The 14072-nt window shown below is 31.5% G+C and overlaps 2 protein-coding genes across 3 annotated transcripts; one reads left to right on the plus strand and one right to left on the minus strand.

Moving 5' to 3' along the window:
* Positions 1-6077: 6077 nt before the first annotated feature.
* Positions 6078-11006, plus strand: LOC149497440 (Protein phosphatase 2A regulatory B subunit family protein). Its single transcript, XM_089719627.1, has 2 exons — positions 6078-7977; positions 10284-11006. Exons 1-2 carry the CDS (start codon positions 6733-6735, stop codon positions 10671-10673), a joined length of 1635 nt encoding a protein of 544 aa, XP_089575753.1. The 5' UTR covers positions 6078-6732; the 3' UTR covers positions 10674-11006.
* Positions 11007-11791: 785 nt separating this feature from the next.
* On the minus strand, positions 11792-14012 carry LOC149497441 (uncharacterized). 2 transcript variants are annotated; one of them, XM_089719629.1, is made up of 2 exons: positions 13875-14012; positions 11792-12417 (listed from the first exon to the last, which is right to left on the minus strand). In XM_089719629.1, exon 2 carries the CDS (start codon positions 12392-12394, stop codon positions 11954-11956), a length of 441 nt encoding a protein of 146 aa, XP_089575755.1. In that variant the 5' UTR covers positions 12395-12417; positions 13875-14012; the 3' UTR covers positions 11792-11953. The 2 variants fall into 2 exon arrangements, with proteins under 2 accessions (XP_089575755.1, XP_089575754.1); XM_089719628.1 differs by having other exon boundaries at positions 11792-12420.
* Positions 14013-14072: the final 60 nt, after the last annotated feature.

Consider the following 14072-nt stretch of genomic DNA (forward strand, 5'->3'; position numbering starts at 1 on the left):
ACCTCGTTTATGACATAACCCATTTAACCTCAACCACAATCCATTTATTTTGCATGTTAGGCGAATCGTGTTCAATTGTCATGATCATTTTGACACCCCTTGTATGACATGTATCAAAAAACTCACACACACTATTAATGTATTTTCCAACAGTGATAACTAATTATATTAAATAAGAAATTAAGTATTCTTTTATTTTATATTTATAATTTATTATAAATGATTGTTTATTTATTTGAAATATTAATTTATTATACTTATTTAGTATAGTGTGTCCTAAGCGTGTAGATATCTTACTTTTTTAAAAATTATTGTATCGCATAATTCTATCCCCATGAAGCTAATTTTTTTTGTCCATTTTTTTGTCTATTGTTTGTTCTATCCTAAACAAAACTAGAACAATTTATCTCCTCTCTGTGCAACCTAACTGCTGGTATATGAGACTACTCATACATCAAGCTAATCAATTAAGATTTTTTATTACCAAGAAAAAAAGAAGTGTTTTTTTAATTTATTTTTGTGTCTTTTTTTTATTAATGAATGATAAAAAAAAAATAAGAAGGAACTAAATTTTTTTTCAGAAAAAACTTATGTTACTTATTTTTTTGGATATAAAACTGTATAAATTTTTTTATAGTTTTTATTTTCCTTCTAATTTGAAGATAAAATTATCAAAATTATTTTCCCTTATATTACTTTTTATTTCTGAATACAATAGTTTTTGCTTATTAATATTAATTTAGTTTTCTTTTTTTCCCCTCCTATATGACGTTATCTGAAAATATAAAATAATTTATCTTTTTATAATTGCTGTCATTACAACTTATCTTCTTACAATTATAATAAATAACTGTGCTCCTTACACTTGGTTGTTATTTAAGATAGCCTTCTCTGCTTTTATATATCACTAGTCTTTTTTTATGACGTGCCTTGCACGTTGATTGACTACACTCATTATATATTTGTACTCCTTTTATTTTTTTATCTATATAATATTATAGCATAAATTTTTTTTTAGATTAAAATAAATATAATTGCTTAATTTGTTTTGGACTTTGTCATACAAGCTACTTGTAATCCTACTTTTTATATACTTAACTATTTTATTTATCATGAAATGGTCTTAAAATAAAATTTAATCCAATCCCTAGATCTAAACCTTCAGTCCCTAATTTATAAATACAAATTCCTAAAACCTTATTAAGTGCCCAAAAAGAAAATCAAATCATCACTCAATCTCCAACCTCCTACCGTCAATCCCGAATCAATAACTATAAACAACTATAATGAAAAATAATAATAAATTATTCTTTAGTGCTTGGTAATTACTTTAATAATGGTAATTACTTTAGATATAGTGACAGTATTACTTGCTCAATACATTAGAGAAATGAATATATGCACACACACAAATTCTTGAAACCTCAAAAAGTGACCCAAAACAGAAATATATAGTTCTAGTTTTTTCCAGTTTTATAAATACTATTTTCTTTCAAGTCAAACAGATTTAGAATATAATAAAAAAAATATTAAAAAATTAAAAATATTTAATCATCAAGAGACCATCTATTTATTGCAAGGAAAATATAAATCTCTTACTAAATTAAAGTGATAGCAGTTACAAATTAATTTAGTAACGAAAAATAAAATAAAAAAATTATTATTAAGAATAAAACTCCTTTGGAACTCAACATATAATAAAGAATAAATTATATTATAAAAAGTTACCAATTTAAATTTCAAAAATCAACTCTTTCTTTAACTGGAAATGCTGTAATATAATGAAATTTGATGCTAATAGACAAAACAAAAAATTGTAGCAAAGTCAATAAACGAAAATTATAGCAAATAATGCTAGCATCTAATTTTGTTTGTCTATTTTTCTAAGTTGCAAATTTAAAATAAATATATAAATAAGTTAATTAATTAATAAAAAAATTATATAAAAGAAGTGTTCTATCCTCACCAAATAAAAGAAAAAGAAGAGTACACTTTTTTTTATTATCTATATATATTTATTTAAAAAAATAATTTTTAAAAATTATCTCCAATCAAATAATAAAATATTTGCAGAAGGGATAAATTATTCTTTACGAGTATTTGCAACATGCATGAGAATCGAACTCTCGACTTCACTTAAAAAAAAAGTGTCAAACCATTGATCCTAATACTCATTGGTATAAAATATAATTTTTGAATTGGCTATAACTAAGGATATTTTAGGATTTCTAAACTTTTACTGAGGTTATTATAGGTAATCTCATTATTCCCCTTTTCCTCATTCCCACATTTATATATAATATATATATAGATAATATATGAATAAGGAATTTAAATTTGATGGCCCACGTTTAGATAATTTAAATCTAATGGAAGATAACTACTTTCAATACGTAATTTCTTGTTTCTGTACAGTAGTCTTGCCCTTTGAATAAATGCTTTTATTTTTTCTTTAAATGTAGTTTTATGTTTTAAACGAATATGCATAGGGTACGAAAAAGCATATGGTTGCCTATTTAGATATTTGTAGGCAACGGACATTTAGTATCCTAAACTGTTGAGTTTTGTGATAGGAAAATGAATTTTTTGGTTGAAGGATTAGAAAGATTGGATCTAAATATCTTACGAAAATGACATGGAATATAACAAAAATAGTAACATTCTCTGATTGATAAAGTATTATGATAGGATTTAGAGATTGGAGATGGAAGTTGATGTTGAGAATAGATAGTTTATTACTCGGTCTATATTTGTCGTCCCTGATAATTGATCCTTAATTATGAATAATACTAGTATTAGAATCAGCGCAATGTGCGGAACAATATTAAATGATGAAATAATTTTTTATGACCTCATTCAAAAATAACAAAATTGTATATTAAAATGACCATAAATGCATTATAATTGTATCTAAGATTCATTGAGACATGCTTAAAAAGTTGTAATGATAAAATGTGTCTTCTTAAGTATCATGCGAAGCCTTTTACCTAAGTATGCAATATCAAAAGTCATGCATGGTATGACCTGCATAAAAAATGCACACACATTATTAATGCATTTTTCAATAAGCGGTAATAATTTTGAGAATTTAACTAATTACATTTAAATAAAAAAATTAATCATTTTTTATTTTTTATTTATGATTTATTACAAATGATTGTTTATTTATTTGAAATATTAATATATTATACTTATTTAGTGTAGTGTGTCTTAAGCGTATGCAAGTCCTACTTTTTAAAAAGTTATCATATCCCGTACCTTCCCCAATCTCGTGTCCTGTGTCCGTGCAACCTAGCTCCTAGCATATGAGACTATTCCATACATGATACACCAAACTAATCAATCAAAAATTTTTTTATTACCAATAAAAAATAAAGTAATTTTTAATTTATTTTTTTGTCTTTTTTTATTAATAAATGATCGGAAATACTCTCGTTACAACTAAAGACATATTTCGGAAATACTCTCGTTACAACTAAAGACATATTTCGGTAGCCTTATTAAGTCATTCACCTTTGTCATACTCTAAAATATTTTCCATCCAAGAGAGATTTTTTAATAAAAACTAGGATAAATAAATTGAAATAGGAGGATGTTAGCTCTAGGCTGGATATTGATCAATTCAGTTATCAATAAACTTAATTTTTTGTTAAAAAAAAAAAAACACAGTTCAACAACTTCATTTAGAATTCTGAAAGTTGAGTAAAACCAACAAAAACACTCTTTTCTATTATAAACTAAAATAAAATTAATTCTAAATCGAATCGAATTAAATGGAATATGCGAAGCGATTTTTTATTTTTTTTAAATACTATCCACCCTACCCTCAGTGGGTAAAGTGGCCCAATTTCTAAACATATCTGTATATACATTCTTAATATCTATTTTTTAATATCCATCTTGCGGAATGAAAAGACGGATTGATATAAACAAATAATAAATTACTTGCTTGAAATTTTATCTTTTTCATTTCTCATTTATACTTCTAACATTTGTTATTCTATAATTTAAAATATTATCAAGTGGCAAATTATGTTACTTACATTTGGCTTTCATATAAGGCAAATTACTCTCTTTTTATATATGCTTCTAATATTTATCATTTTATAATTCAAAATACTGTCAAGTGGCAAATTTTGGTACTTATACTTGACTTCCATATAAACAAAACACTATCCTTTTATATATTATATAGAAATAGATTATTACGAGAAGATAAAAGAAAAAGAAGCTAATCTCTCATCACAATTTCCCTCGTACGACAGAAAAATCAAGCATATGAAAGCTCTATCCTCCAGTTGCTAGGATTCCATAGAACAATAAAATCAACTAACTCTCAATTATTGATGAATGATTCCATAGATTATGGTTTTAATTGAATAATTGAATCACACCGAATTGCCTTATCTGATTTGATTTTTAGAAAAATAAATTTGCTTTTATTAACTAAAAATTAAAATCAGCTAACTCTCAATTATCTCTCTAAAAATGTAAAATCATTTTAAAATAATTCTTTGGAGAACAAATATACAGTGTTTGAGAATATATATGAGTAATTAGTAAAGGAAGAATTCTTCAATTTTACTCATATTTATATTAAATAAAATGTGCAAGCTTGGAGTAATTATGTGAGAAAGATAATTTAATAAAATTAATTAATCATGTGTAATAATTTTAAACAATTTATGTTTATGGAGGGAGAGTATTTTCAATCATTTAACAAAAATTATAACATTATTAATATTTATTGATATAAAAATTTCTTATTTCTTTTTTCTTTTTTTCTCAATAATTAATGAAAATTATTAATGTCATTTAATAGTATTTTATGGCTAATAAAATTTGAGAAGGAACTAAATTTTTTTTTTTGAAAAAAAACTTATGTTACTTTTTTTTTTGGATATAAAAGAAAAATAAAATTAATAGAGGAAGGAAAACACAAAAAGTAAAGAGTTGGGATTAGAAGCAAATTCTTCAGATGATTAATTTTTGTTAAAACGTAACTCTAAACGGGAGGGAGAGTTTATTGGACTAAAAAACTAATGAACAAGAAACAAAAAAAATTAGACATCACCAATTCGTTGAATATTAACATATTTCATAACTGAATTTTTTTTTGAAAAAAAATTTATATTACTTGTTTTTTTTATGTAAAAGAAAAATTAAATTAAATTTTCTCTACAAATTTATTTTTATATTTTTATGTTGTCCTTCTTATTTGAAATAAAAATTCTAGTAATTGTTTTCCCTTATATTCTTTTCTTACTTTCAAATAAAATAGTTTTTACTTATTAATATTATTTTTTTCCTTTTCGCTTCTTATATGACATCATTTAGAGATATAATTATTCTCTTCATATTTAGCAATTCGAGAGACTCTGTCATTTAAAATAGATTTTTCTGTTTCTATATATTATATATAGATAGAAGGTCTATCTATATATAATACATAGATATATAGATTATCAATTACGGGCTAATATTGATGGAGTTAGGGGCAACGTGAGGCCCGCCCTTTCAACCAAAATTTTTTTAAAATAAAATACTGAAATTTTTTTATTTTACCTTTTAAAATAGTAAATATTTTTTAATTTTGTCTTTTTTAGCTATTGATTTTTTTTTATTGAATTTCTTTTGATTTAATTTCTGTCTCGGTCACTTGCACCTACCAATCGTAAGTAGCGACTAACCTGAACAAGAGGTTAGTCTTCCTCATATCTTAAAATCTAGATAAGGATTTAAGTTCAAGGAAAAATAGAAACAGAACAACTGAACAAAATATCTGCTGGGTTACCTAAGAAAAGGGTCAGGAGAATTTGGTCAATTAACGAGTCAACCCAATCTACACTTGAGAAAACGGGGCCACACCTACATCCATGATATATGTGACGAACGTGGGTCCATTTGCATCACAATCACTGGTCACTAATTAACTAAAAATAAATAAAAAAGGAAAAAAGGCATAAAATATTAAAATTAACAAAATCTCGATTCTACCCTTTTTAGACAAAAAAAAACAAAACCACCTTCTGGTCTGGTTCCAATTTTCCAAATTTTTTTAAAAATATTATTTATATTTCATAACTTCTGATTTCTTAATCAACAACACAGCCAGGCAAGGAGGGAGATTTTGTTTTACAGAGAGAGAGAGGGTTTTTCTTTTTTTTCTTTTTTTCTTTTTTTGGCTAGTTTTGTAAAGCTAATGTTTTTAATTTTCCTTTTCTGTTTTGAATTGTTAAGAACTTATTAGATTCTCCTTTTGTTTTTCTGGTCTTGTCCCTGTTTCTCCCCCCTTCCCTCTCTCTCTCGCTAAATCAATTGGGGGCAAGCACAGAAAAGCATATTAGGGTTTATCAATTGCAGATCAAATCCCAGAAGCTCAGATTTCTAGGGTTTTCTCTCACATTTTCAGATCTCTCCGTTAATCATCTTATTAATGTAAGTTTGTTTCCTCTCTTCTTTTACCCCTTCAATTTAAAACCTTCTGTATACAAAAATTTCGTAATTGCAACTTTGAGTTATGGACCGGTGCATGGATAGACTCGTTTATATAACTTTTGTCGAGTTTTTTCTATAGCTTTTGTTGTTTTTCTTTTGAATTGGTGTTTATCGATCAAATATGAAAATGCTTTGTTTTTGAGGTTCTTTGAGGTGGGAGCTTTGATTTGTTATTGAGCTAAAATTAGGATTAGCGCTTGGCTTGGGGGTTAAGGCTTTTTTTTTCAAGTCGATATGATCAAACAGATATTGGGTAAGCTACCTCGAAAACCCTCAAAATCATCGAATAATGACTCGAACAATGATGGTGGGGTCAATGCGTTTTCGTCTCTGAATTCTTCCCATGGACCCAATTCCATAAACACTTCAAAGCAGCCATCGAATTCTTCAAGGTCTTCGAATTCAGGTTTGGGGGCTTCACGCATTAACAATGGGAACCTGGCTACACAGAACAAATCTATCCAAGGGAAAAAGTCAGCTACCGGTGCGGGTCAAGTGGGACCTGTATCTGCTGTTTGGGTTTATGAGCCACTGCCTAGTTTCAGGGATGTTTCTAGTTCAGAGAAGCAGAGTCTCTTTATTAGGAAGCTGAACATGTGTTGTGTTGTGTTTGATTTTAATGATCCTTCTAAAAATCTTAAGGAGAAGGACATTAAGAGGCAGACCTTGCTTGAGCTTGTTGATTATATCTCTTCTGTTACATCAAAGTTCAATGAAGTGACAATGCAAGAGATAACAAAAATGGCGGCGGCTAATTTGTTTAGAACGCTTCCATCATCAAATCATGATAATAAGATTCTAGAAATGTATGACCCTGAGGAGGATGAACCGACTATGGAGCCATCATGGCCTCATCTTCAAATTGTGTATGAGTTTTTCCTTAGATTTGTGGCTTCAACAGAGACTGATGCCAAGCTTGCGAAGAGATACATTGACCATTCATTTGTGTTGAGACTGCTAGATTTGTTTGATTCAGAGGATCAAAGGGAGAGGGAGTATTTGAAGACAATACTGCATCGCATTTATGGGAAGTTTATGGTACATAGGCCATTCATTAGAAAAGCTATAAACAATATCTTTTATCGTTTCATATTTGAGACTGAGAGACATAATGGGATTGCCGAACTGCTTGAGATATTGGGCAGCATAATTAATGGGTTTGCTTTGCCATTGAAAGAAGAGCACAAGCTCTTCCTTGTCCGAGCCTTGATTCCTCTTCACAAGCCCAAGTGTGTATCGATGTACCATCAACAACTTTCATATTGTATTACTCAGTTTGTGGAAAAAGATTTCAAGCTTGCTGATACTGTAATTCGAGGTCTTTTAAGGTATTGGCCCATAACTAATAGTTCCAAAGAGGTTATGTTCCTTGGTGAGTTGGAAGAGGTTTTAGAGGCCACTCAATCAGCAGAATTTCAGCGTTGCATGATCCCCTTATTCCGTCAAGTTAGTCGCTGTCTCAACAGCTCACATTTTCAGGTACTTCATTTAGAATGGTTTTATTTTACATGTTTCTGGCCTTTGTTGCTATTGCCTGATGATCGCTTAAATTGTCAATGATAATGTGATCCTATTCAATTTATATATTTGATATAGTTTCTACTATAACTTCTTTTATTTTCCATTATTAAGATTCAGTTTTGTTGTTATCACAAGGACATTTGAATTTAAAATGAAATAATCTTCATTTTCCTGATGGTTTAAAATGTATTGAAATGTCTGTGCTTACTGTAACAGGTAAATTTTATGAAACAATAGGTGATATGATAACGTCCATATCCTACAACAACTTTATTTCTTTATGGTAGTTTTTGGACATTTGATTTTAGATATAAAACTGTCTAAAGCATTTTTGATATGGTATCAGAGTTAGCAGTACCTGATTCCTGCTAATGATACTGCTCTAGTTTTCTTATTTGTTTTTCTTTTTTCTTTCTTTTTTTATTTTTTACTTTTAAATCTGAGCTTGTAGGATAGAGCTTCATATAATGTCTACGAGGGAAAATATCCTCATTTATCTACATGATACAATGTTGTTATATTTGTCTGCGTGATATGCAGGCAGCTTCTAAAACTTATATTTGTTACATTCATGTGGCCAGAGCACTAATTATTTTCACTGATTGAAAGTTATCCTTGTTTAATGTCATTGCTTTTCTGGTAAAGTCCTTTCAGGGGTTCCCCTCCCCCCACCCCCCTCCCCCCTCTTCTTTTAGCAAAAATTAGTAAGATGTTTGATTGTTTTTGTGCCTACTTTAACATGGAAATTGGAAGTATTTTTTAATGTGATAAGCTTTCGCTGTGTTCACACTATTTCTTTCTATAACTGTTAAAAATCTTGTTGCAGTAAGAATGAATACCTTCATTAACTTTCCTTCAAAGACTCTTTGAAGGGTAGGGATAGAGACCCCACTGGTCGAAGTTTTGGTTAATTTTACATTGACAATTATATTGCTAATGTATAACCTAATATTGGAGCTGGAATTTATTCTTGGATCGGTTCATGACTAGAAAAGTGCTTCTCTCTTTATTAAAAAATAAAGTTTTTATTGAAAGACATAGATTGTTCCGGAGTACACAGCATTTGGAAACTACCCAAGAGCAACCAGAAGGCTGAATATGAAGGAAGGAAAAAAGAAAGAAATAGTATAAATTTCCACTCAAAGGCTATTAAAGGGCTAAATATATTGATAATGAAAACAGACAGTAGGAAAGAGATGCTGTACAAAGACCTTGGAAACAACAGCTTGATCATTTGTTCCTGTACTCCATCAAAAGTCCAACGAGTTTGCTTGCACCAGGCATACATAATACAAAAAGGAATCACCCTCCACTTTTTATTGTCCTATTCTCTATTTCCTGTCAAAGCTTACACCCTTCCTTGACTTATTCTGGCATGGCCTAATAAATTGAAACCGTGGATGAAGGTTGCAACTGTCAATCTCTGGCCTACCAACAATAGATGACCACTAAGTCATTACTTTCTGCTGTATGCATCATTATTCAATAGTAGTATGCTTCTTTCTGATTAAGTTATCAATGGCATCGTCCTAAACCAAGCTGCCCGAGTAACAAGTGACTGTCATAGGTCTGCTTTTATAACCTTGTAATAATCTTTCGTTACTTTTCTTGAGGACAGTAGATGCCCCACAACTAGGAAGAATTGTCTTATGGTGTGCATACAATCTATGGGATGAACTTAGTTCCTACATGCTGGCAATAAAACCCTTAAATTTTGTCAAAAAAGCCTGGCCTTCATATTCAGCGCAGGACTAGATTATGAGAAAGGGTGTGGTGTGCTGTAGATATTAATTTTAACTCCAAGTTCTTATTTTGGGTTCAGCAATTACTGATTTCTGTGATGTCATTAAAACCAAAATTTATGTATGACTGCAATTATAAATGAATGTTCTCTGGTGATTTCATAGAGAAGGCTGATGCAAATAAATGGAAAGCAAATTTTTTCTTTGTCAAGAAAATGGATATTTTTGTTTAAGTTGAGTGAACAAGGTGATAGGTCGAATCTGCATTCATATGAATTATATAGGTTTTTAATACTAAAGAAATGCCTGGTTTGTTGAATGGAGGATGAAACATGTGGATGTTAGTGGGACATGTCTATCACAGTAAATATTTTCACAGATGTACTAGAATCAATAAAAGCTATATTACTTGTAGACATTGCACATATTTGTTGTTCGCAGGGTTGGCTCCATATCGTACAATATCTATCTGAAGGAATTTTGATTTTTATGGATATTTTTAAATTTGTTTTTTCATGGCAGGTGGCTGAACGTGCATTGTTTTTGTGGAACAATGATCACATAAGGAATTTGATCACACAAAACCGTAAAGTAATACTTCCTATAATCTTCCCAGCTTTGGAGAGAAACACGAGGGGTCACTGGAACCAAGCTGTTCAGAGCCTGACACTGAATGTGAGGAAGATTTTCTCGGATGCTGATCAAGAGCTTTTTGACGAGTGTTTGGTTAAATTCCAAGAAGATGAAGTCAAAGAGCAAGAAATGCAGGAGAGGAGAGAACTAACATGGAAACGGTTGGAGGAGGTGGCTGCCTCGAAGGCCATAAGCAATGAGGCTGTGCTTGTCTCTAGGTTTGTCTCCTCTGTAGCAATTACCACTGGGACAAGTCCTCGTGCCACTTCAGGTAGTTGAGAGCCTCAGTGTGTGTAAGATGTTGGAGTTTACCCATAATAGCTGAATGATAAAGAGGTGGGACCTGATTGCTATGATATAGAAATTGTTTGGCCTGTTGCCCTGGGTCTCTTGTATTATCTATCTGATCAACAGGGCAGGCACAGGCAGGTTTCTGAGGGAACAGGTTAATCCTGTTTTTGGGTTCTGGGCTCATTCTGTTTTCCTCCTTCAGCCATTGAAGTGTAAGTGTGTGTATTATAAGGGATTTGATTTATAATAGCTAGTGCGTCAGATTTCCTACCTGATAATATTTATTTCCTGTAATGATGAAAAGAAGATTGTTCCTTTGTCTTTCTGCTTTTACGATTATTCCTTCATGTTCCTAGCTTTTTTAGACTTGAGAATTTCTAATTTTAATTGAACAGGTACATCAGCTTATTTGCAGCAGGTTCTCTGGTAAAGGTTTATTGTTTAGGCTTCTTGATTGTTGTCTAAACACTCTGCTCTAGTCAGATCAGTTTTTGATGCTCTTTATGGGAGTCGTCATGTAATGTTGTCAAACAAACTTGGTAGAAAATTTATACTTGTCTGCTTAGTGCATGTTTGTGCAACGAATTGTAAGCTTTCTCCAACACAAATTATGCAACGCAACTTGCTGAATCAATGGTTTATTAGCAGATCAAGAAATTTCTTTCCGTTTTTGGCCCAAGTAGCGTAGGGCATTATGAGGACTTGTGGACATCTAGGACATGTTTGGTTCAGAAGTTGTGGTAAAGAGGCAACAGAAATTCTGTTTTCAATATTGTCGTCATAATTTTGATTTTGAATTGATTATTAAATCTTTTTTTTCAGCCCTAAGGAAGGATAACTCAAATCTGTATCCGGTATCCATATTAGATGTGCACTTAAAAGCTATATATGATAAGAGGTTCTTAATTTCACTATCACCACACAGTTGTAATTAACTACCACCATTCTAACTAATCGTTTGCAATTGTAGCTAAAATCATGTAAGTAGATCATAGTAACATTTAGGATTCAAAGCCTTGGAGGTATATGCCGGCAAATGGCAATGGGTATTGAAAACGTTCATGAGAGATCAGTTAGTACTGACTGTTGGTGCAGAAGATGCTCTATTTAGGGAAACTGTAACTCAAAATTGTAAGTTACCCACTTGATGATGGGAGCACCTTGCAATCATTCGGCTAAACTAAATTTTAGTTCCAAAATAGTCTATCAGTAAAGCTGATACACAGAACAAAGAGAGCAAATCACACAGAAGAATGCAGTCTGAGAGTTCAATAGTCATCACCATATGCTCGGAAACTGTAACGTTCTTGGTATGGACCATTGAAGAAGAGATCAGCCTCAAGCCACTTGGGGTAACGAACTAAGTCACCAGCCACAAACCGCATGTAACATTCGCTCCCTTCAGGCACTACCCTCACCTCCCCTTCTTCAATGTAAACTAACTGGTCCACTTGCCAGTCCCAAGGCAACTTGCACTTGCCAGTCTTCCACACTGACCATCGTGAGACCCCGAGTTTTGCCAGTCTCTCTGGTGATACTTCCCTTTCTACCTTCACATTGTACAATTCCTCAAGAGACTTTTCTGCTCGCATCGCCTTTATACCGGGGCATTGCCTTTTACCGTTTCTAAACTTGCTACAAGCTCTGTTGCTTTGATTGACAGAGAAGCTGCCAAAAGTTTGGGCTGCAATCATGCCTACTGTAGCCATACACAATTTCCTTGCTCGTTCACCTACTAAAAAATGAGCGAAATTGTCAATAATGAATTCTCAGACAACTTAATTTAACAATGAACATCAAGTGGTAGATTCCAGAGGCTGAGACCTTGATTTCTTAAAACATGCAAAGTATACCAGTGCGCATTCATCTGTGTGCCAGCAAACAAGTTAATGTAAACAAATCACTATGAAAAAGAAAAAATAGTCCTTATCATGGGCAAAACATTAGGATAATTTGCTAAAACAAAGGGTAAGGGAGGATCCACATGTTCGGTAATTTTTTGAAGAAAGTTGGCAGCATGTGGAGAACAACCTTTCTTTGGCTTTCTTCAAGAGGAAATGCCCGGGGCAGGGTTATGCTCAGTTCAAGAATATTAAAATAAACAACAAGCCTTTTCTTTTCTTTTTGTAATTAGCATAACATACCATCCATCATTTTCTTCATTCATTACTGTTTCTAGCTGACTGACTCAATCACTCACTTGAAACTCTCATAAACCTTGTACTAATTTTGGTACATTAAGAATTCCCAAAGAGGATGTTAGTTGTCAGGATTTGAATCCCTAAAGTTATGAGGTAGACACTCGACAATTAAGCTATTGATCGAAAAACATTTCCTATACAAAATTCGAATTTTGATAAGGGGCTAATTCAACTGAAAACTTGGACAAATTCTTTTGCCATTTTGCATCTGTTCGGCGCTAATCTTGAAATCAAGTTTTGTCATTTTACAAAAAATGCGTTTTCTTCTCTTGGATATTGACTTCAGGGTTGATTTGGGTTTTTGACATTATATCGTTATGGTTTCTGAAATTTTTGACATTTATTGTTATGGTTTCCGAAATTAATGGAAGTGTAACTATAATCTTATGTTGTGTTTTCTCTAATGCAGTCATCTTCCTGATAGATTGATGTTAAAATTGAAATAAGAAATTTATAGAAAAAGATTTCCTTGTTTGATAACCAATAAGAGAAAAAGCCTTTATCAAGTTTGTGTGCGCGCGCGCGTGAGAGAGAGAGAGAGAGAGAGAGAGAGAGAGAGAGAATGAGAGAGAAATAGAGTGGTTGATACCCGCATCTACTTCCAGAGGTTGCGTATTTTAAATTCCTAAATACGATTTCTCCTATTTCCCCTCATTTTCTTAGCAACCAAACAGAAAGCAGATGGTAAAAGGAAAAACCAGATGTTCGAGGGTGCATTAAGAAAGGGAGCTTGATACAAATTTAATCAGGTTGGGCTTCCATTACTTGGAATCCAAACTGACTGTTCAAAAGAAAAAAAAAACTGCAGACTCGAGGAATTTTATTTCATATCCTCCTATTTTTCCACCAGTTTCTCCGCAACCAAACAGAAAAATAGATTCGAAAAAGAAAAAAAAAAAAAACCCATTGAACATCAAAATTGAAAATTAAGAAACAAAAATTGAGAGAGCAATTAAACAGAACACATAAGAAAACTGTTAGCGCTTACCTAATAAATATGGATAAGTACTGGGCAGAGCCAAAGAAGAAGGCGGAGAATGAGATTTGTTCTAAAACCCTGGCAAGGACAGAGGTTTATCTGATTAATATACTATTTTAAAGTAACAGGTAGGTGAGCTTATTGCATCTCACCCGCGGGTACCACTTTGTATTTTTACCTTTTCAAGGGTGAAATAGGAAAGAAAAT

The sequence above is a fragment of the Jatropha curcas genome, chromosome 3 (assembly GCF_041381405.1).
Source record: "Jatropha curcas cultivar XTBG-Jc1 chromosome 3, XTBG_Jcur_1.0, whole genome shotgun sequence".
NCBI lineage: Eukaryota > Viridiplantae > Streptophyta > Magnoliopsida > Malpighiales > Euphorbiaceae > Jatropha > Jatropha curcas.

Bases quoted from the DNA above. Each gene is read 5' to 3' on its own strand.
- LOC149497440 (XM_089719627.1), top strand. From the start codon at position 6,733: ATGATCAAACAGATATTGGGTAAGCTACCTCGAAAACCCTCAAAATCA. The intron at 7,978-10,283 runs GTACTTCATTTA...TTTTCATGGCAG, and splicing joins TCAACAGCTCACATTTTCAG to GTGGCTGAACGTGCATTGTT.
- LOC149497441 (XM_089719629.1), bottom strand. From the start codon at position 12,394: ATGGCTACAGTAGGCATGATTGCAGCCCAAACTTTTGGCAGCTTCTCT.